General features: G+C 43.0%; 2 protein-coding genes across 10 annotated transcripts in view; both read left to right on the top strand.

Annotated features, from left to right (window-relative positions):
- The window catches only part of LOC146980147 (connector enhancer of kinase suppressor of ras 2), a 70,976-nt gene extending 64,309 nt beyond the window's left edge, over positions 1-6,667 (top strand). For 2 of the 9 annotated variants that reach the window (XM_085788404.1, XM_085788403.1), the window contains 3 exons: positions 703-1,300; positions 3,115-3,377; positions 3,510-6,667. In XM_085788404.1, the coding sequence (XP_085644530.1) occupies positions 703-1,300; positions 3,115-3,377; positions 3,510-3,719 (1,071 nt within the window). In that variant the 3' untranslated portion in view covers positions 3,720-6,667. Of the gene's footprint in view, positions 1-549; positions 1,301-3,114; positions 3,378-3,509 lie in introns of all 9 variants that reach the window. The other 7 variants (XM_085788399.1, XM_085788401.1, XM_085788406.1 and 4 more) reach the window with 5 other exon arrangements.
- Positions 6,668-11,692: 5,025 nt separating this feature from the next.
- Positions 11,693-20,084, top strand: apool (apolipoprotein O-like). Its single transcript, XM_085788398.1, has 11 exons — positions 11,693-11,733; positions 12,677-12,775; positions 12,871-12,996; positions 13,542-13,596; positions 14,073-14,171; positions 16,298-16,389; positions 16,503-16,619; positions 16,966-17,173; positions 17,271-17,546; positions 17,864-17,986; positions 19,446-20,084. The coding sequence occupies exons 1-11, from the start codon at positions 11,722-11,724 to the stop codon at positions 19,532-19,534; spliced, it is 1,296 nt and encodes a 431-aa protein (XP_085644524.1). The 5' UTR covers positions 11,693-11,721; the 3' UTR covers positions 19,535-20,084.
- The last annotated feature ends 3,017 nt before the right edge of the window (positions 20,085-23,101 follow it).

Raw genomic sequence — 23,101 nt, 5'->3', positions numbered from 1 at the left:
TTCAGAGCTGCATAGACCAGAGCTCTCAGCATTAATAAAACATCAGAGTGTGAGACTATCTGGTTCGGTAAGCAGCCAACACCATCACTTCTCTGTGTTCTTTTGCCAGGACTAAGACACAATCTCACCTCTAGGTGGAGACAATTGACCATGCATCTGAAAATAGATATGAAAACATACACTTTTTTTTAGATTAGGCATTCAGACATGTATTTGAAGGAGCAGTGGCATTGGTACCATGTTCTCCCAATGAGCCATTCAACAGTCATATCAGTCCTTCCTGGAGTTACTCATCTACCATCTCATTGCTTTTTTGCTCTCATATTTTGCTCTCTTTCTGTCCTTTATACTTTCCTGTCCTTTCTTCTTCTTTCTCCTCTCTCCATCCTTGCACTCGTCCTTCTCCCCCTTGTTTTGCGGGTCACCTTCTCCTTGTAACTGTGCTCACACCTCCATACCTTTCTGTCAACTTTTATCTGTCTCTCGTCTCGTCCTCCCTCCCCCATACTAACCAACTCCGTCCACCTCACTTACCCCTGGGCCCTTCAGTCTAACTTCCTCCATAGTTACGACCAGTTGCCCCGCTCAGTCAGCTCCATGAGCCTCATGCGCTCCACTCCGTCCCCACTCCCTCCACTGAGTGCCTCCACCTCCCCCATCCCTCCACAGATGGTCTCTTCCACCTCCCCTCTCCCTCCCCAGGTCAACTCTTCTAGCCCCTTCCCGGAGCCCAAGCACGGCCGACACTTCTCCAGCGAGTCCACACACTCCCACTCCTCAGCTGAGGACCAGCGTGGAGACGGCATGGGCATGGGTACGGGCACAGGCAGCACCAGCACACACTCGTCTGGCTGCCGCTCTTCCCATCGTGAGCGCCGATCCTGGCAGGACCTCATCGAGACCCCCCTGACCAGCGCGGGGCTGCACTTCCTCCAGACGGCACCGGGGGAGAGCGACTACGGAGGCCTGATGGGGACCATGGCCGGAGACATGGGGCTCTACGGAGGCCTGGGCAGACAGGGCATGTCCCCGGAGAGACGCAGGCAGGCCACTCTTCCTGTACGGAGACACCACGCCGCAGAGAGGGACAGGGAGCGGGACGGGCCCTTCCCTCTGGAGCGGGGGCCGCACACGCACAGTCACACACACCGACGCTCACACAAGCAACGGAGCCAGAGTCTGCCCAGGAACAGGGACCCAGTGCCAGGAAAGCTGCTATACACCTCCGCTCATATGGAGGAGAGGAGCGAGGATGAAGAGGCAGAAGGACAGGCGGCAGATATGTTCGAGGGTGAGGAGGGTAAGGCAACTGCACACAGTCTGAATTATAATGATAATATGTACAGAAAGAACAAACTATTAAATAACAAATGAATCTAGAAGATTGTGCTATCCATTGTAATCTCCTACCTACAGTAGACCTATTTACTGCATATAAAATAAAGTCCTTCATTGAAATGCTCATAATAAAGTAATAAAATATTACAGTATCAGCAAAAATTCTTAAAGCATCAAGCGTAAAAGTCACCATAATGCAGAACTATGGCCCCTCTGAGTGTTTTAGTATTAAATATTACATTAGTGGGTTATTATTTGTGATGCAATAACATGTAAGTAGCATTTTATTGTTGTAGCTGCTTGAGGGGAAGCAGATTTTATCGTTTTAATATAGTATGGTAGTTTGGGCTTTGGTTTGGTAATTTAACAGAGGAGCATCATATTTTGTTCATAAAGTCTCTCGTGGCTCCTGGAGACCCCGGGGCCTCTTTAGCAGCCCAAAAATACACCTAACATTGTTTTATCAGCTGCTGTGACCAAACTCATTCTATGAAAATGTATTTTAAACATAATTTTAGATTAACTTTATTGTCCACCTTAGTGGAAATTTTGAAATGATATGTTGGCATATTTTGGAGGTCAGTTTTGGTTTGTGGTCTAAGAGACCTCAGCTGTACAACAAGATTTAATAAGTATATCTATTAGCATGAGAGCTGTGTGAACAAGAAGTTCAATATACTTTACAGTTTAGGGCAAAAAAACGACAACAAAAAACAGAATTGAGGATATTTGTTAATGCATGGATCATAAATGTTTGAAATTTCTCTTCTTCCGGTGTAACAATGATGCTTTATGATCAGTCTGTATTTTGATACCTTCACAAATGGATTAGTATTATGACCCAACTTCACTTCTGTTGCATTTACTATTATTGGATTACAAAAAAAAGTTGTGCTGTGTGTGGGATCACAAATACTGAGGACATTCTGAAAATCTAAATATTACACAGGTTTAATCTTTCAATCCCCAAAGTAACAAATAACTGTAGCTGTAACATTTGTAGTTGTAGTGGAGCACTACCACTACTACCACTAAAGTACAAGTAAATTGGATGGAAAAGGTGGTGGTTTTTGCGGGGGGCTCAAGGACTCACATGGGTCCTCGCTTACTCTCAATGTGCTAACGACCACACGAGAAGTTAAATGCCTGGAACCCCCCGTTAGTCTGTTAGAAGAGTGAGAAGGCTTTTGGATGAGAGAGGAAACATCTTCAGACAAGTCCAGTTGCCTCCACACAGCACTAAGAATCCTCACAGTCCTAATTTCCATACTTTCTGGTGGTGTGTGTGTATGGGTTAGGGTTGTCTCTGATATTTACTTTTTTCTAACCTATACCACCCAACTTTCCAAAACAGTACATATATTCACACATACACACACACCAGTAGGCTGACAGGGTATAGGATATGTAGGTATAGGTAGATGTAGATATAGGTTATAGGATGACAGGTCAGGTTAACCATCAAAAAAAATGTCATAAAACAATGGAGTTATAAGTTAGAAGGAAACTTAAATGCAAATATATCACATCAGAAAATATGTCAATAGTGGTTAGGGTCTAAAAAGAAAAGATCATTTGTCAACATACCAAGTTCTGTGAATTAACTGATGTTCATAATTTAATTTGCTATGTGAAAATGGCAAGACACGGTGCCACTGAGGAGGAGCATTAAACAATACGTCATTTTGTGTAGTAGTATTTCTCCTGTGTTAGTGTTAAGCACACCAGTGTACGTTCTGAATCTGACTCTTACTGGTCGTCTCCTGGCTGTCTCAGACCTGCGGGAATTGAGAGTTGAGAGCAGAGAGAGGAGGGTGTCAGAAGGAAGGGAGCGGCGAGTGTCAGAGGGCCGTGAGCCAGAGCCATTAGATGGTCTAGAACAGCTGTACCGGGCCTTGGAGCAAGCTAACCTGACGGCCCTAGGAGACCCCAGACCTTGTAGCAGGCAAGAGCTTCGACGCTGTTTCACCCAGAGAGCCAGGGACCCTCTGCTCAACGACAGGCTACACCGGGTGCGAGCCCTCCGCAGCACCTTGAAGGTAGCACAAAGAGAGGATTCTGTCACAAACACAGCAAAGATTTGGGGATTTAAAGAGGAATTAGACGTGCAAGGACTCAATGTGGTAATCTCTTGGTGTCTCTTTTCTCCCCCCTCCTCCCACCCCCCCCAGGCCAAAGAGTCAGAGCTGGCAGTAATCTGTGCTCTCCTGGAGGACCCTGGCCTGTGCTCCCAGACCTTCAGAGAGTGGAAGCAGTGGCACAGCGATCTCTACTCAGACATCTGCCAGCTCAGCCCCGGCACCAACGGCCAGGACGACCTGTCCCCGCTAGCTGCTCCTCTCATGACTCACACACACTCCTTCATTGAGACACACGTGTGAGACAGAGAAGACAAACATAGACTGAACTGATATGCACACTCACTTACACACGCACACACATACACACACACACAAATACACACACACACGCTCACAGAAACACACAGAGCTTTACATTAGCGAAACCCTTTCCCCTGATCAAGACTCTGAGCACGCACTCACACCAACACATACAGGAACACACATTGTAAGATGTGTAAATATCATAGAGGGAACAGTCTGAGACCTGCGTGTATGAACTTTTGATAATCCTGAGGACCCCACAGGGTGCCTATTGCATGCCTGAACAGAAAGCATTAATCTTCCTTTGTCTATGGAACTCAGCATAAACTCCACACGAGCAAAATGGAAAAAAAAGGAGACTTTTTAACATGTCCGTTCCTTTGTATTGGTTTTGTTATTTTTTCCGGTTGATTTAAGGGGACAGGGGGAGCTATGTAGCAGCAATACAGAGGAGAATCCTTTTCACCACAGCACTGTACTTTTGTACTGATGAACTTTGCACCCAGAGCCACCAGTTCTCCCCCTTTCTCTCTCTCTTTTTTTCTCTCACTGCATATCTCACTGATTTACAGGGACCTAACTGTTGCTCGAGGCCGATCTGACCGGACAGTGTGGGGAACGTGAGGGCAGCGACTTTACTGTAAGACTGTGAAAGGTAGCCATCAATGCTGGTTTATCTGTTTTAGCTGGTGAAAACACGTGTCACGAGCATTGAGAAACAATTGTGCCAGCTAGATGCACACTATTTCAAACTGTGAACTGTTATAAAAAAAAACACAATTTTATCAGCAGAAGGAGGCTCCTCTGATAGAGTGCAATTCTATGATTCAGTTTGCATTCTCTCTCCCTCTCTCTCTGTGTTTCTCTCCATCTCCTCCTTCTCTTTTCTTAATTTTTCCCTTTTGTTTCCTCTCTCTCTCTCTAGTCCTCAAAGACTTGTGTATATGTGTATACTGCTGTGTATACTGATGTAAATGTTTGCGTTCCACTACCACTGTGATATGCTTCTAGAGGTAGCGGAGGGAAGACGGAGAGTATGTATTTGCGTGGGTGCAAAACTCTTTTTTTTCTTCTATTTTTTTCTTCTATTTTTTTTTCATTTTTTTCTTAAACAGTGAATGCAAGAGCTGGAGAGTCTTTTCAAAGGAGTCACTCACTACCAAGAATGCACTTTCTATATCTCTATATCTCATTGGCTGCATCACAGGGTCTGTGTCTCATCGGCCTCTTTACCATTGCTGTTCAAAATATCAGGTAAAAGCATTTGCCGTCTCATTTTCTAAAGATTTGTGTACAGTCTACAAATATATTTAAGCATAGAAGAATATATAAATCTATTTACGTTTTGTGTCATAGATATAATGTAAAGTATGATGTATTCTATGCCAAGGTTTTGCAGTGTCCCCCTCTTCACTCTGTAGATGCAGGGTGTTTAGCAGTTGAACAACTAGAAGGCAAACAACAACAACAACAACCACCATCACTGACAGTTTTTACTGGTTTACATCACAGCTGACTCTTCTCCTGGTGATGTGTTGCATGAGAAAAGGCCTGGGACTGATTTGATTGGACAGGGTAAAAAATCGTGGATCATTTGTGTTCTTTCTTCTTTTAAAAAAGATATTTTTTATCTTCCTCTCATGATTGCAAGATAATTAGACTTGTAGCGCATGATACATGCAAACATACTGTCAAAGAATGACTTTTTATTTGTGTTCATAGGTTTGACATCTTTTTTTCATTAGATGGTGTTCGTACATGTAGACACAAACTGTACAATAACTGAGGGAGGCACTTTTGTATCTCAGTTTATTTTTTAAATCTAATGCAGATCCTTCTTCAGCATCTTACCAGAAGCTTTCAGTTTGGTATTTTGGTTTACATACAGTAGAGAGACTGACACACATCCAAAGGTTTCAGGAATCTTACCAAGGAGACAACCATACAGTTACTTCTAAAACAAAAGCTTTTTTTTTGACATTCCCTACAAGCATTTGGTTGATAGTGGGCAGTCTAAGACCTCTAGATTAATTGGTCTGTAATGTCTGTGAAACTCAGATGAATCATTTCATCTGCAATATCAGGCCAAGGACTCAACGGTGCCCCCCAGTGTCGAAGACTCTGCAAGACATGCGTAGCACCTGCTGCATCCAGCACGTCTGTACTCTTCATATTTTAATTGTAGTTCTTTGAGTGTAGGTTCAGGTTTTTCATCATGTCACACTGTCTTGAAATATCAAACACACCCCAGAGATATAGCTCATGTTTTTTTTTGTTTTTTTTAAATACATTTTTTTGTTCTTTTTGAAAGGTTAATTTGAGAGTACCACAAAGAAAACTAAATGATGCAAGCACTTTCCCTGTGCCTCCCAACCCTCTCTTTGGCAATGGTGGACTGACTATACTGGCGATCCTACACACACACAGCTGTAGAAGAGCTACAATACAGTTTTAGTCTGCAGACCTCTCTCCATTTCTCATCTGTAGTGTTGGTCTTCTTTTTCCAACCGCTGCTCCGCTGAGCAGGCGACATACTGTAGATTAAGGAGCTATGTGAGTTATGATTTGTAGGCACAGACTGTGTTAGTCCTCCCAGATTTTTGTGTGTGTAGACCTGCAGAAACAGGCCGAAAAGGGAGATTCCACTGTGTGTTCTTTCAGGGGTGTACACCTCATGGTACATTGCACAGGTGTTTAAGATGTAAGTTGCACTGCGACATTAAAAAAGGAACATATTGCTCTTTTTCAAGGATAATATTAGCTTACTGTTATTCTGTACATTAAACTGACTAAAGATGATATTAAAAAAGAAAGAAAATGACATTTATTCTTCCTAAAGTAGCCTTTTTTTGGTTTCATATATATGAATATATATTACAAAAAATACAGATTGTAAACTTAAGTTGTTAAACTTTGACTTCAATAAACTGAATCCTCTGCACTATGAGCTATGATCTGTTTATGTGTACCTCTTATTGGATTTATTGTAACAGCATTGCAATGTGTTCTGAGCTGATGTTTCCAGAGCATAGATTTCAAATTTAGAGTGACCTCATGAACCAGGACATTATGTTGCTGCATCGACTAATGTGTATATTTGAAATCTCTTTAACCAAACTAAACCTTTACCAGCTCAATATTTTTAGCCACCCACCTTAAAATAACTACTATGGGTGACTATTACACATGCTTTATATATTCAATGAATTTATTAACCCCTGTTTCTCCTGAACAAGGTCATAGGAGGGAAAGGAGGTTGTTCATTCAGTCCCAAAAGGTCACCTATCTATCACAGGGGTCAAACATATTTACACCCATTTGCACTGACAATCAGTTCAGAAATTTACTCTTGTGTCCATTCTTCCTGATGCCCCATCTATACAATGTACAATGCACATGTGCCCTATCACTCCCAGTTCATCATTGGGCACATCCCAAGCAGTGCTTTATGATATACTTCACAAAGAGAACACAAAGACATCGGATTGTAATACAGAGCCTTGACGACGAGACATGACCACGGTAAATATGAACTATGAACATGAGCTTGTGGAGTGTCTTTATATCCAAGGCCCCTGGGTATTTTCCTTGCTTCTTATGCCCTTTGCTGTTTGTGTGGAATTGCAGCAACAGCCAAATATAACATCCATGTAGGCCTATTTCTAAACAACAAAATGTGATATATGTGAAACGTCAGTTAGCCTATTTGGAGGCACATAAAAAACCAGAGTCATCAGCCACTGTTTACTGAGAGCGTGGCACCACAGTGTGGACACGTTTGCTGGATGAGATCATAAACACTGAGTGGTGCAGACGCCTCCTCTGGATTTTGTGCTATTCATGGTGGACGTAATTAACTGTTCAGCACAAACTGAGAGGAAGACGGAAAAGATTAAGATCATAGTTAAAGCTGCAGAGAGGTTCCTGGGAGTAAGAGGATTGGGGCTGGAGAATATAGAGGACAGGCTGGGGACCGGGAGTAGTCACTCTCAGACATGGGGTGAAGGGTCCCCATGGTCTTAAAAATCCTTCAATGGAATGCCAGAAGCCTCATCTCGAACGGTCAAGAGTTTAAACATTTCATTTCAACACAACGTGATAAGCCTCATTTGATATGTATCCAGGAAACATGGTTGAGGTCTGAATGGGATTTTGTGCTACACGGGTATGTGGCTGTTAGAAGGGATCGAGCAGAGGGCAGAGGTGGGGGTGTTGGGATATTTGTACTTATGGGTGTGAAGTACTGTGTTGTGAATGTAGGGAAGGAGCAAGAGTCAATCAGAGTTAAAGTATGGACAGAGGAGGGTGAAATAACAGTTATTAATTATTATAATCCATGCCAGAGGCTAAGTCTGGATATATTGAGTCAGATTGGTGGGGAGGTGCAGGGCAAACTGATATGGTGTGGGGATTTTAACGCTCATAGTACTTTATGGGGAAGTGAGAGTACTGATGTTAATGGTACCTGTATAGAGGAGTTTGTAGACAAAGAAGGGCTTGTGTGTGTCAATGATGGGAGGGGTACAAGGTATGACAATGTAAGGAATACAGAAAGTGCTATTGACTTAACCCTAGTGTCATCAGAGTTAGCAGGTATTGTAGAATGGGAGGTGCTCAACACGGTAACAGTGGGCAGTGACCATTACCCGATACTGACCAAGGTAGGAGTGGAGCTGGGGCAGGAAGAAGCAGGTGGAGCCCGTCGATGGAAATTTGGTAGCGCTAACTGGGATAAATTTCAGGCGGTGAGCAAGGTTAGGTGTGGGGATATTTCTGGAGGGTGTATGGAGGATGTAGACAAGTTTAATGCAGAGCTTGTCACAGCAATCATACAGTCAGCAGAAGAGTCAATTCCGAAAAGTGGCGGGAATAAGAGGAAAAAGGCTGTTCCGTGGTGGGATGAAAGCTGTGGGAAGGCAGTAAAGGAGAGAAATAGAGCGTTTAGGCGTCTGAAGGCACTCCACTCAATGGAGGCATTAATGCAGTATAAAAAGGCTCAAGCAGTAGTCAGGAAAACTATAAGAACAGCAAAGCGGGCATATTGGAGAAAGTATTGTAATACCATAGGCAGAGAGACCAAGTTACCAGATATTTGGGGAATGATAAGAAGAATGAGTGGCATTCGGGGATATCGGGAAATCCCAGTGCTTCAAGGAAATAACATAGTAGCTGTAAGTAGCATGGAAAAGGCAGAGATGCTGGCCCAAACTCTGGTCAAAGTGCACAGCTCAGAGAACCTGTCAGATCTAGCAAAGCAGCAGAGAGAGTCAACACTAGCAAATAATCCTAACATCAGGGCAAGGAAGGTAGCAACAGCTGATAGCTCGGAGAGTCGGTTTAGCCTGTTTGAGCTAAAGAAAGCCATCTCTAGTGCCAGGCAAACTGCTCCAGGGAAGGACAATGTATGCTATAGCATGCTGATGCATTTGGATGATGCTTCACTGATGGTGGTACTGAAGCTGTTCAACCTGATATGGGTAAAGGGCAAAATTCCGAAGGCATGGAAAGAGTCTGTTATAGTACCCATATTAAAACCAGGGAAAGATCCCTCAGAAGCATCTAGTTATAGGCCCATAGCATTAACGTCCCATTTAGGGAAGACAATGGAGAGAATGGTTACAGAGAGATTGAACTATATAATGGAAAGTAGACAGCTGTTCTCTCCGTGTCAGAGTGGTTTCCGCAAAGGGAGGAATACTATGGATGCTATTTTGTATTTGGAATCAGAAATTAGAAAGGCTCAGACAAATAAAGAAATGGTTATAGCAGTCATGTTTGACATTGAAAAAGCATACGATATGCTATGGAGAGAAGGGTTGCTGATAAAACTGGAGGCAATGGGTATAGAGGGCAGGATGTTCAATTGGATCTTGGACTTTTTTCATGGAAGAGTAATTGAGGTTAAGGTAAAAAACTGTCACTCTAGAATGTACCCAGTGGAGAATGGAACCCCACAGGGCAGTGTGTGTAGTCCTGTATTGTTTAATATCATGATTAATGATGTATTTGCACAGGTTGACCGGAGTGTAGGGAGGTCCCTGTATGCAGATGACGGGGCTCTCTGGGTCAGAGGTCGCAATTTGGCATATTTGCAAGGTAAAATGCAAAAAGCAATCCAGACGGTGGAGCAGTGGGCGAATAAGTGGGGCTTTAAAGTGTCAGTCCCCAAGACTCAGGTAATATGTTTCGCTAAGAGGCATAAGTTGCTATCATTAAAATTGTATGATCAGACACTTGAACAAGTGAGTATAGTTCGATTTCTTGGTGTCTGGTTTGATGAAAAACTGACGTGGGGACAGCATATAGGGAAAGTTAAAACAAAGTGTAAAAAGATAAATAATCTGCTAAGGTGTCTCTCAGGGCAGGATTGGGGGGCATCCAGGGCATCGTTGCGCAATATCTACTGGGCGCTTATGAGGGCTGCGCTGGATTATGGGTGTACAGCGTACATGTCTGCTGCAGAATGTCATTTAAAGAAGCTGGAGGTGGAACAAACCCTGGCTTTGAGGGTGTGCAGCGGAGCATTAAGGACTTCTCCGGTAGCTGCAGTACAGGTGGAGATGGGGGAAATGCCGTTGCGCCTCAGGAGGGTGAAAATGATGCTGGCATACTGGGTCGGTCTACAAGGGCATGATGGGAGCCATCCAACAAAGGCTGTCTTGTGTGAATGTGCAGAGCACGCAAAGTCAGATTTTATGAGCTTTGGGTGGGTGGCTAATAGCAGGGCAAACAGCATAGGCCTGCAAAACATCAGGTACTGCTCCACAGGCGCAGGTTCATCTTTCCCTCCCTGGCTGGTGGTGGCAGCAGAAGTGGACCTGGGGCTTCTGGGAGAAATTAAAAAGAGCCCGAAACAAGTGTCATACATAGTACAGAGATATTTGGACAGTAAATTTTCGAACAGAACAATGGTATTCACTGATGGATCCAAAGATCCTAAGACCGGGCGTACAGGAGTGGCGTTTCATATTCCAGAGAAGAGGGTGGGGATCAAAAAGAGAGCTACAGATGAGCTGGCAGTGTACACCACAGAGCTAATAGCTGTTTTGATGAGTCTGCAGTGGGTCAAAGAAAACGGGCATCAGAGTACTGTGGTCGCATCTGACAGCGTAGCAGCTCTGACCAGCATTAAATCAGGAAGATCATGTAGACAGGACATTCTAAGTAACATTTATAGTATTATGTATGAGCTGGATGAAGAGGAAATACAGGTCAGCTTTGTATGGGTCCCAGCACATGTGGGAGTGGAAGGGAACGAGGATGCTGATATATTGGCAAAGCAGGCGCTCAAGTCCCATGTGGTGGAATTAGATGTGCCATTGAGTAAAGCTGAAGCAAAAAGTATAATTAAAAAACATATGTGCACAACATGGCAGGAGGTGTGGGATTTTGTGGATACAGGCAGGCACCTGCATAACATCCAAAAACAGGTTGGTGGTGGGAGGAGAGCCAGTAGAAGTAGGAGGGAAGAGGCAGTTTTAACCCGATTGAGGATAGGGCACACAGGATTAAACAAAACACTACACATGATAGGGAAGCATCCAACAGGAAATTGTGAGCTTTGTGGGGAGGTAGAGTCCGTGGAACATGTATTAATTTGGTGTCCAGCATATGAAGAAGAGAGGAAGAAAATGGAAGAGTCTGTGAGACAAGAAAAGATACACTTCTCCTTAGAGAGTATCCTCAGTGAGGCATCAAATGTATATGGAAAGGTCTTGTCATTTTTAAAAGAGACAGGTTTGGAACATAGGATTTGAGTTTTTTTTTTTTTTTTTTTTTCTTTATTACTATATTTTGTTTCCTGACACTCTCCTGCTCACACTCCAGCTCAGAGGGTGGCGGTAATGCGCCGGTAAGCTGGTTGCCAACCGCCGTTAAACAAAAAAGAAGAAGAAGAAGAAGAAGACGCCTCCTCTGGCCGCTAGGTGGCAGCAGGTGACCGTGGTTCCGACCGGTGGAAGCCGTTCACGGAGCCCAAAGAAGACGGAGGGCTACTGTCATGGCGGCCAAGGTGAATGCTTGACATTTTCTCTTCGGCAAAGTTTTACTATGTCGTAGATGCATATTTTTCAATGAAAACGCGCGTGTATTGTTAACGTCAACCTGTCCCGAGCCGTTAGTGCAAACGTGAACTGACTGTCACTTTCCAGGCATTTGTACTGCACACGACAACAGCTTTGCTAACCACTGTGTGTGTCCACTGTGCTAGCCTCGCTCACTCAGTCCACGCTAACTATCAACCCCACAATTGGGTCAATAGTTTCCTAATGTAGCGTAACAGCCGGTCAGTCTTAATACTGTACGTGTCACAGCCCTGGCTTTGGTTTAAATACAGTTGGCACGTACTCCGCTCAGTTTCAGGTGACGCTGCTGTTCAGCTCAGTTAGCTTAGCTGGACACAGTTGTGAAGCTGTTACATACATGAGTTGTACACGCTGTATTAGTGGCTTTTATTTACACTGTACACACTATTTCTACACCAGTGCACATCAAGTAATAAAGTACTACATGTAAAGTATGTCGACTCCACTAACGTTGCTGTTATTGACAGATATTGTTTTTCCATGTGTTAATTCAAAAAAATGAATAATGGTAAACTTGTGAAATATGCAAATTTCCAATTAAAATACCCAGTCATTGACAGAGTTCCCACTGAACATGTTATGGCATAAAAAATGCTGGTTTGGCGTCATTACATTTGGCTATAAATATGCATAACCATACACAGGGAATGTGTGGGAATTAACCTCACAGTTAACTTTCACACTGGTTTTGCTACTTTGAATAATGCAGAGGAGGATGTTCTTCTTCCATTACTGATGTACAGGAGTCATCTGTCAGTCTGTCTGTCTGTCTGTCAATCAGTCAGTGACTCAGTGTCTGTCACTTGCTGCAGTGGTTTTTGTGAGGTGATAGATGGATAATGACTGACATGTACTTTCATTGTGCACTAGGTGGTGATGGTGGCCGTCCCGACGGTGCTGGGAATAGCCTCGATCCGTGTGTACAATGTGAGCGAAGCCCCCGCTGATGGGCTGGTTGCTCGCGAGAAGGTACGTCTGTCTCCAAACGTCAGCAGATGTGACAAGACTCAGTGCCATTCACTGAACTGCTGCATCTTAAAATAATATCTCACCTCTCTCCTCAGCTGAACATCTACACACCGCTGCAACAGTCTGCCCCGGCCCAGTTTGTGCCCGAGAAGCCAGGTGTTGTTGAGAGTGGGCTCACTACAGCCAGAGAGAGCATACTGCCCGTGGCCCAGGCTGTTAAGGTATTAATGTTTTGCTGTGTGGATCTACAGAACAGAATGTATCATAATGAGTTCATATGCAGCATTTACTCACATCCTGTGTAACACTGTGCCACACAAACGGGTCAACCCCCGGTTACCGAATTACACATCGTTGTGATGAAAATGAAAAAAAAACAAACAGATAAAACACGTCAAAGATGTCTTATCTTGCATTTGCAGTGTTAGTTTTCCAATGCTGATTTTTGTCTCTCTTGTTTGTGGTTACACACCACAGTCCCACGTGCCACAAGAGTTCTGTGCAGATACAACTTTGCAAATGGCAAAGTTGAGGAGTCAGACAGGAAATAGTTCATGCCGTCTCTCTCTGCAGCTGTGTGTGTGTGTGTGTGTGTGTGTGTGTGTGTGTGTTTACTGCGAGGAGATGTGACAGTTTGATACTGTGGGAGAGAGGGTGGAAAAACACTTCACATCACTCAGATGAATCTGCGTCATTGTTGTCTAGATGATGATAGAAGAATGATATAATGCAATGATTTTCAGGTTTGTTGTCCATTTCCCTGCAGGGTGCCTGCATCTCTGTGAAAAGGGGAGGTGTTAATCTCTACCATGCAGGAGAGGGTGAGTCAACAGTAGGTACCTTAAGGTCTCGTTTACAGCAAACACTCTCCCCCCATGGAAGTCGATGTCTAAAGCAGCCAGTAGAATAATGCAGTGGATTTCTGACTTCATTACTTTTTCAGGGGCGGGGGGTTGTTGTGTGTTACAAACTACATTGATGTTATAAAAACAAATTCCCTGCACTGTCAATTAACAGCATCTATTTTCTTCTCCAAAGTGCAGGGAACAGAATGTAGCTGAATAATGAATAATCAAACGTCCTCTCTGACTGTGCATGTTTCTCTCTCCTATTTATACTGTGCGTGTTGTGAAAATTGGCATCTTAATGTCATCATCATGTTGTGTTACTGCTGCACACAATATAGCTGTTTTCATCATAAAGTTAACACAATGAGTCAGATGACCTTCTCAAAATGAAGGAAGGTCCCACGAGTATTAGTCAGCATATTGACTTTCCTTTGTCTCTCTTTCCCCAGATGCATACTATTATCTCAAAGACCCTCCCCCAGGTTTTCTACCCAGATTTGGCACCATCACCATGGCTGGCCTGCTTGGAATGTTTCTGGCACGGAAAGGTAGCGAATCCCCCGTCTCTGCATCTCAAACACTCGAGGCCTGCTGGGAACAATTATTACCTCTTAATCTGTCCAATTATTTGTTCTTACCGCAATATTACAAGGAAAAAAGCAGAAAAAAGTATAAAATTATTATGCACTGTCATGTCACACTATTTACTATATAGTCATCATAAGCTCACATTTTGCCAACATTAGAGACATTCAAGCCAAAAGCTGTAGCATCAAGCTCAGTATTGTTCAGATTCTCAGTACTGCATCAGTTCTGTATCAGTGTTGTTAATGGTATGTGAAGACTCCATTTTCAGTGCTACGAGTTGATGAGCCCAAAAAACGGTTTCATTTAACTCATTGAGTGCCGTGCTCCTTTCCAAAGTTTTAGTCAAGTGTACCGGCAAATTAGACCATATTTGACTTTTTATTTTAGAGCCATAGTGTATTCTATATTATTGCCACCAACACATACTGTAGCTCATTTGAAAGGTTTAACTTTATCCTTCAAATGGCCACAAACCGTTTGTTTCTACGTGCCTCCGTTCCTGAGAAAAGTCAAGCTAAACATGGCTGGGTTTCACCAAAATCCCTCCTTTTTTTCTAGAAAAGGAGATAGAGCGTCTTTTATGAAAGGTGCTCTGTTTGTGTCTGTCGCTCTTCAGACACTCGCATTTCTGGATCAAAGGGCTCGTATAAGATAAATATACACAACAATTGTTGTTCTATTCACAAAACCACCATCGGGGGCGGGGGGGGGGCGCCACTAAACAGCAGTAACACAGACGCACCGTGCCGTGTCACAGCCTCTCGCCGCGGAACGTGAGGCTCTGCCGGCCACAGCGGCTCGCGAACACCGGTCCCGCCGGTGGTCGCGGTCCGTCTGTGGTACGGGTCGGTGGTGCCGGTCTGCTTTGGTCCAGAGACCATCAGATTTTACCGCGGGAGGACTTTGGGGAGGACACGGTGTTGCTCCAGATGAAGACCGGGCGGGACAGTGGGCTGAGAGCTTCCTGGTTCAGCTCCCAGCTGCTGCAGCCTCGCGGGTGAGAGCAGAGCAGCAGCGGAGCAGCAGCGGAGCAGCTGCGCTGCATCTGCATGCAGAACTCCGTTTGCAGAAGCTGAGTTATGATAAAAACTTCCAGATCATGAGCTGTCATGTGACTTTGATCGTCATCTATTTCAGTTCTCCTCGTCGTAGAGTCCCCAAATTTACATATAATGTGTATTAAAGTGTCTATTTTCATAATTTAAAAAAAAAGCAAAAAACGAAAAATTTCGTTTTTGGCACTCAACGCATGGGAACGAAAAACGAGAAATTACGTGGTTGGCACTCAATGAGTTAACAAAACATATGAAACTGACCAACTGACTGCAACAAACAAAGTAAAAGTAAACAGTAAAAGAAACAATCTTGCCATGGTGTCCGCCTTTGATACACAGTGCTGCACGCACAATTTGGTTGATGCTCAGGGAGTATTAAGGATCTGACACCCACATCTTGAGATGATCAAAAACCTTTGTTTCATGTCCTTGGCAATCCTGTAATGAATTCTGTCGCACCACTGTAGATGGGGAAATAACAGATGGCTTTGAAAGAATTTTCACCACCGCAAATATAGATGATCAATATGTAGTGTTCACTGTAGATGTTTGAGCCCTTTAATTGAATCAGGCTATTTTAGCAGTATTAAAAAAGAAGTATCTTCAGTCCTTTGCAATATTTCGGTAGCGTGCCAACTTACTTGGTGTCATTGTAGCTTAAAATAAAAATTGCCATGCAGCTGTAAATGAAGCATCGCTTTTTTTTTTAATTACAATGTTGTGATATGTGTTGTTTTTATGACCTGTCGTGTCATATATTTAAATCTGAAATACAAACCACTAGTGGGATCATGTTATGTACATGGAGGGGACATTTGGCTGGATCTCACACTGGGCTGGGAAGAGGTTTTTGAACCTCCAATACAGTTTTTACCTGTGTTTCTGTGTGGGTGTAAATAGCTCATTATAGCCTGTGTATGTGTGAGTGTGACCTTTGTGAATACAGCAGCCCCAGATGAAGTTGTCCTCCATTATCTAATCTGTGCCAAGTTTGATTGATTGCCATTGTTCTTTGTAAAACTTCATTGTAGGCACTCGTTTCAAGAGGTTAGCTGTGCCACTGGGCTTGATGAGTGCAGGAGCCTCAGTGTGCTACCCAGCCCAGACAGTGGCTGTGCTTAAGGTACCAACTTCTTCAAATTAAAACATCTTGTTAACTACTCACTCCATCATTCTCAGTAACAAACCTCCTTATTTTCCGAGTGTGACCCTGTTATTGACTGTTGTGCTGTGTAGGTGACGGGTAAGAAGGTGTACGCTGCAGGGCAGTGGAGCAGCGCTGCAGTGGCTTCGTTGCTCGCCTCCAAACCCAAGGAGCCTGTTGCCAAAGAGATTACAGCTTCACAACCAGAGGTTAACACTCACTGAGTTTCTGAACTGATTTTCACATATCGATTCAACTGGCTCGTTTTAAAATAGAAACAAGTGTAAAGCCGTTTCACTCTGTGACTAAAACCAAAACATCTGTTCAACCTCTTTAATGTTATCTGTCTTCCCGCTGAGTTATTTTCCATTGACATAATTTACTTTCTAAAGAAAATCCCTTGTGTCTCAGTCAGTCATATTCTATTTCCTTTCCCAGCAATTTGCCTTTGATCGTTGTGTTGTTACGGGAATTTGTGCTTTTTGTTTCATATGCAGTCACTTGTGATTTTGTGATTTAGAAGGCGACGCTTAAATGTGTTATACATGTTGTCAGTCATCTACAGTGTCAAATGCAGAGTGTGCAACCGTTGAGGCCTCAGAGCCCAGCTCCACCACAGACAGCTCATCCCAAAGTGCTACAATCCCAGAAACAGAGGCAGCTGAATCTGTTCCTGTCTCTGAAGAGCCCAGCGCTGCTGTCATAACAAAGGAGGCGTCCTCAGTAACACTCTCAGAGATCTCCCCCACAGAGACCAGCACAGGTATTGTAGATATTAATCCCTGTCTCCATCTGCGTTTCACACACAATCACACAAGTGCATCTGCCAATGATGTGCTACGTTTCTTCCCCCTGTCCAGATCCCGTGGTACATTCTGTGCCAGCAGAGACAGAAGCCGCTCCTCCCTCTGAAGAGCTGCCTGCCCCTGTTGAAAGTGAGGAGCCCGCAGACACAAAACAAGCACCACAGGACGTCTCCAACGATGCTATCCCAGCCGAGGCCGCGGCGAGCGTAGAACCAGAGGCGGCAGAGGCGGCGGAGGCTGTCCCCGCTGAGACTGCCGAGACCGCCGAGGTCGAGTCTGCTCCCCCCTCTGAAGAAGCACCTGCTCTGAAGGCCTCAGAGGAGGCGGCAGGTACTAAAACACTCTGGCCCTTGATGTCAAACCGCCAAAAAAAGGATCAAAGACACAAGATCAAAATGATGCCAGATTGAATCAGCTTCTTTTTGAGCATCACTTTTGGTACAGAGGAGCTAATGACTTTATGCACCTCTTGTATTATTTCTTATTAAACCCATCCTGTACAGTGCACTAACGTGCCAAATGAGAACTTTCAAAACAGCATGACTTTATCACCAGTCTGACATCACAGCAACTTTCATAAAGGACGAGGTACACATCAGTTCATGATTCTGCTGCTGACCCTGTGTTTTATTTTGACTTCTCCTCAGAACCAGTTGTTGAATCAGCTGAGCCTGAGCCCACTGCTCAACCAGAGGACGCCCCGACCACAGCACTTACATCACCACCACCACCACCACCTCCTGAGCTGCCTGCAGCAGAAAACAACAAAGGTAGTGTGATGAGCTGCTGCTCAGACATAACACCACTGGTCCAGTTTATTAGTTGGACACTGACTCACTCGAGCACACATACACACACAGACACAGAATCACCGCTGCAAATAACTTGAATTCTTGTTCTTTGTTACTCGGTGTGTTGTTAGTTATCCAGACTTTTGATGAGCCGAGGTTTGCTCATGCTGTTATCAGTTTTCTCCAAAGGTTGTGTTGCTTCACAGCTCCAAAAACATGTGGGGGAAAAAAAACAGTTTCATTCACATTAACTGGCACCTACAGTACTGGCAGTCTTCATCTCCTCTCTCAGCCAAACACACGCACCACCTTTGGACTTCTGAGAATCCATCTATATTTTAACAGTTAAATAGATTGAGAAGTAAATGTTCTGCAGCCGTTTACCTGTGGGACTCTTCTGTTAGATGGCAGAGAATAATAAAATTAAAGGAGTCAGCATTTGGAATATGCAGTTAGAAAACTTTAGTCAAGCATTGGACTCACAGTTTGTAACAGTCAAGATGGTCTGATTTTAAGATTAACAGAAAGGCAATTTCACCAGGCAGTGATCCCATATTGCAGGACCCTGTAGAAAAATAATCAAATCTGTCTCCAAATAAACTCACTCTCCATGGAAAATAAATTTCCTGTTGCTGCAGATGTCCTCCATATGTGTACTCCAAAACAACTAGCATCCAAATAAATTGCTAAATATTTATGGGTTCTTAATGGGGAATAATAAGACTCTACTGAAGAAGCAGTGTGGATTTATTTATTATATTTTTTTAGTTAATAGCTTTGGGTTATTAGTATTCAGTGAGAGCAGGTTGGTTTGAAGATGAGATTTGAGACTTAAACTGCTCTCACTGACAATATGTATGTCTGTCTACTTTATCTTTGCATATAAATGATGTGTTAATAATCAAATAGGGTTTTCACATTGTATCAATACACAGTGGCTCATTGTTAATCTATTACATACAGCTTATTATAACGCATTATACATGTCCCAGTGTTTTATTCCGTGTTTTCATTTAATCCGTTTAAATAAATTATGTAAATATGTATGTACCCATTTTATGTTGAAAGTCAGTCGTCCTCATCAGAGGTCCCCTGAATGCATGGGTGTGGTAGTAGGTACTACAAGGGTTTATAAACAGCTTTCATTTACTTGTAAATTTTTTCCACTGAGTGTTTTTACTTGTGGTCCAACTTAAACTTCATATTCATTTGGTGAAGTGTATTCGTAGTAATATAGTCTAATGATCGGATCAGGAAAGTACACAGCTACACACATGCTCAAGACTCAGTTGAGGTATTTCTAGGTGGAGGTGTGGTGTCAGTTGTTTTTGATCTTTGTAAGAACCCACGCCTCTTGTTATTGTAGATAAGAAGACCTTTTCCCTTACTTGAAGTAAAACGTGTAATAATTCAGTGTCTTTCTCTTATTGCCCTCCAGAGGGCTCTGGTTTCAAGGCAGACCCCTCACTGATGGACTTTGGCCAATCCAGCCCGGAGGATGAAGACCTGTACAGCACTCGCAGCTGAGAGAGCAGTCTGCAGCAGCAGAGACCTCATTCCCACACTGCCATCTCATCCAGACTGACAAACATTCTGTGTCATTATGCTGTTTAAATTGCCGTTTTACAAGCAGGCCTAGTTAGGAAGTCTTTTATCAATGTTTCCATTCTCATTTTTTCTGCCTACATCATTTATATTTCCACATAATCACTGAAATGCATTTGCATTGCAAATAGCAGCAGGCAGTTGGTGTGGAAGGACCGAAATCTAGAAAAAAAAATACACCCACAACTGTTTACAAGTCTTTGAATTCACAAATGGCAGATTGTGAATATTTCTCTCTCTTCATGTCATTTAACAATTACTGGCTTTTTTGCTACAGCTTTTAAGTCATGAGTGCACAGTGCTTTTATTTATTGTAATTTAGCCCACTGTTGGTAAGCACAGCACATGTGCTGGTAATGGTTACAAGATGTAACTTGGGCACTGTTCCATTTTGTTCAAAATGGTCAAAATCAGAAATCGTCTTTGCTTTGTTGATTTGAAGAACTCAAAATAAATCTATATTTTTCAGGGATCTGCATTGTCTTCTTGGTCACCCAGTTTGTGCTCCGACTTGTTCTGAATTGTAGGATCATATATAAGCTGTACAATCCAGTTCAGTTTGTCATTGATGAATTTCAAAACTTCAGGGATAATTGGAAAGAATGTTTGCAGTCACATTGAGAACATGACAAAGTGAAAACAACCTCTTACATACTGGGTCAGGACTGATGAGTAAATGTGGCAATTTTATCCATTTGTAATCAAATTCTCGAAAGATTAGACCAAAAGACTGGGCGGGGATGTTAAATGCCACAGTTACAGTGAAATGCTGATGTAATATTGGAAAAATAACTTTGTTTCTTTTCCCAAACAGATAAAATGGGACACAGAACAGATTCACTCACTAACACAACTCTTTTTCATAATCAGTCATCATCTGGAGATGAAGGACTTGTCACACAAAATGCTGAGGATGCAGTAATAACACAGATCTTTTACTAAAACCCTTCTTCACAAAAATCTGTAGATATATATCCGTCTGTCAACCCTCGAGCAAAATCTAATTCCAAGTGATGCAGTCACTTTCTGAAACACAAGCTAGGATGTTAAAGTCATTAAATTTTCAATATGCCTGTACAGTATGTGAACAAGCATTAGTCAGTGAAATGATTATTTCGAGGAGCTCTGAAAGTTTGAGCACAAAAGTGTGTGAACGTCATGTGTGTGAAGCATTCTTGGTGCCACATGTTTTTGCTTATAACTGCGAGCACACGGTTTGTGCCAAGGGATGGGGCTATCTGTTAACATCTTTATAGCCTCTTTACTGCTCCTCAGAGGAACCAGAGTTGCCTGGACCTCATAAACTCTGCATGAGGTTGACCAGAGTCACGACCCTCAGCCATGTGTGTATAACAAAGAAAAAAGAAAGAAAGGGAGGAAGATGGCAGATCATTCAGACATCAATACTTTTTTTCACCATCCTTCCTGTTGCACATGGAGAAAAACACACATATGGGGACCAAGCTTTCTGCAGCGTCTGAACATTCTGCTTTGAGTTGCAGGGTTAAGGGACTTATTGGCTGGTGAGACTGTGTTGTGTTTTCGAGAAACACTACCAACTGTTCAGACAAAAAATAAAAAAAGTTCAGAAAGAGCCAGAGACCCTGTGTCCTTCTACCAACAGTGGTAAGAAAACCACATGGAGTATATCGACTCTGTTAAAAAATAGAACAGAGCAGACAGAGTGGGAATGCTGGAAATCTGTGCAATCTTCTCTTCTCACAGCTTGTGAGGAAGGATGGACATCTTGTTGCTATAAGCTGAGTTAGCCACAGTGTTCGAGGTCTCAGAGCCCAGCCCACCCCGCCAAGATGTGATACTAATTATAGTCTCGTCTCACCTCTCTCTAGGGTCCCCTCCACATATGGGGCCCCCTCTTCCATACAGTGTCCCACACAAGCAGCAGTTATCATAATGTCCTGAGAACTGATGTTAGCGAGAGATTTTAAAAAAAAATCTTGAACAGCAGGGAGGAAGTGGGACTCAGAACGCTGACCTTTCACCTCTCACCCCCATGAGCCAGATTTTCCACAGAGGACTGTGTGAGGGTTACGGTTTGCAGTGGTTATCTTCCCAGGGTCCAGCTGGTTAGAGAGAGACCCCCGCCATCAAATAAACACATAGCACATTTATCAGCAAACAATATAAACACAACAATTATGTAAGCCACTGAAGGGTCTTTGTGAATATAGTGCATGTTTACTTGTGCACAGCTTTCTCTTTATTCCTGTGGGTCAGCATGTGTATATAGTATGTGTACATGTTTTTGTACAATTTCCTGTGTTTGCAGATAAAATGAGAAATTTGGCAGTTTGCTCTGTTCAATGGAAACATATCACATTACACCCTCTTAGAGTGACTGTATGTTATTCATTATAATTAGTTTGGAAGTTTTGCAGGCTACTGATATATAAACTGTGTTAACTTTTTGGTTGCTCAACACCCCCTGTTATATAATCATTACAACTTGTTTAATGAGTGGAGAGAAAAAGAAACTTTAAACAAACTACATCAGCAAAGAAATTAAATGTCATACTTTTAATGCAGGAAAAAATAATAATTGGCCAGGAAATTGATGTCCAGTAAGGGCTGTGGTGTAAGATGAGGTTTGATGCTCTCTGCTCCATTGCTCCTCTTATCTACTGCCCGTACATACACACACTCCCACACATGCTCCATCTATTAATCACTCAGCCTCTCAATTTGTGCTTGTTGTGCATGTAATGTTCCAAAAAATATGGCAGATACTGAATTTTCTGGTAGAAATACCTTAAAAAGTGAAAGAATGATCCGTGTGCTTACAAGCCAATTTGATTGATTGAGATAGGACAAAGGGAGATTGTCATTCCAAAGGTCAAAGATGACAAACAGAAGCAGCTGAGATAAAACAGGTGAAAGTAAGACACCGGATGTAAAAGACTGAGACATTATGTGAAACTCTGTTTTCACTGTATCACATAGAAACTACAGCTGTCATGGAACAAGTAGTTTCCTCTTGTGTGTTACAGTCAGAATGATAATGTGAAAATGCTTGAAAAGCTTAATAGGAGTTTGCATCCCTAACTCCACTGACACATTGTGATACCTTACATATTGCGTTTTAAGCTGACTGCTAACACTGACATGGCACACTCACAATGTGATTAAGTTATTTTACCTTTTTGTGTTAGGTTGCTAATATTTACTAATTGGCAGCAGTTGTCATGTATAGGGAAAGGGTTCAGGTGTACAACCAAGGGTCTTCTTCATCCTCTGATTTGGACTCTTCAGTCTTGTCCTCTCCGGGCTCAGAGAGGGAGACCAGAGGCATCACCTCTGCAGGGTGTTGTACTAACTGGTAAGGAGGTGGTGTAGGGAATCTATCATTAATAGCTGTAGTAATACATTTTAGACAGAGGCGCCTGATGCATGGAATGCAGCAACATCCACATAAGGTTAACATGGTCACTGCTGCAGTCAGCGAAAGAAGTACTGATGAAATCAAAGTTG

This window comes from Trachurus japonicus, chromosome 10, assembly GCF_045865225.1.
Source record: "Trachurus japonicus isolate A0001 chromosome 10, Traja_1.0".
NCBI lineage: Eukaryota > Metazoa > Chordata > Actinopteri > Carangiformes > Carangidae > Trachurus > Trachurus japonicus.
The sequence above is the reverse complement of the archived record's forward strand: the minus strand, read 5'-3'. Positions and strand labels throughout refer to the sequence as shown.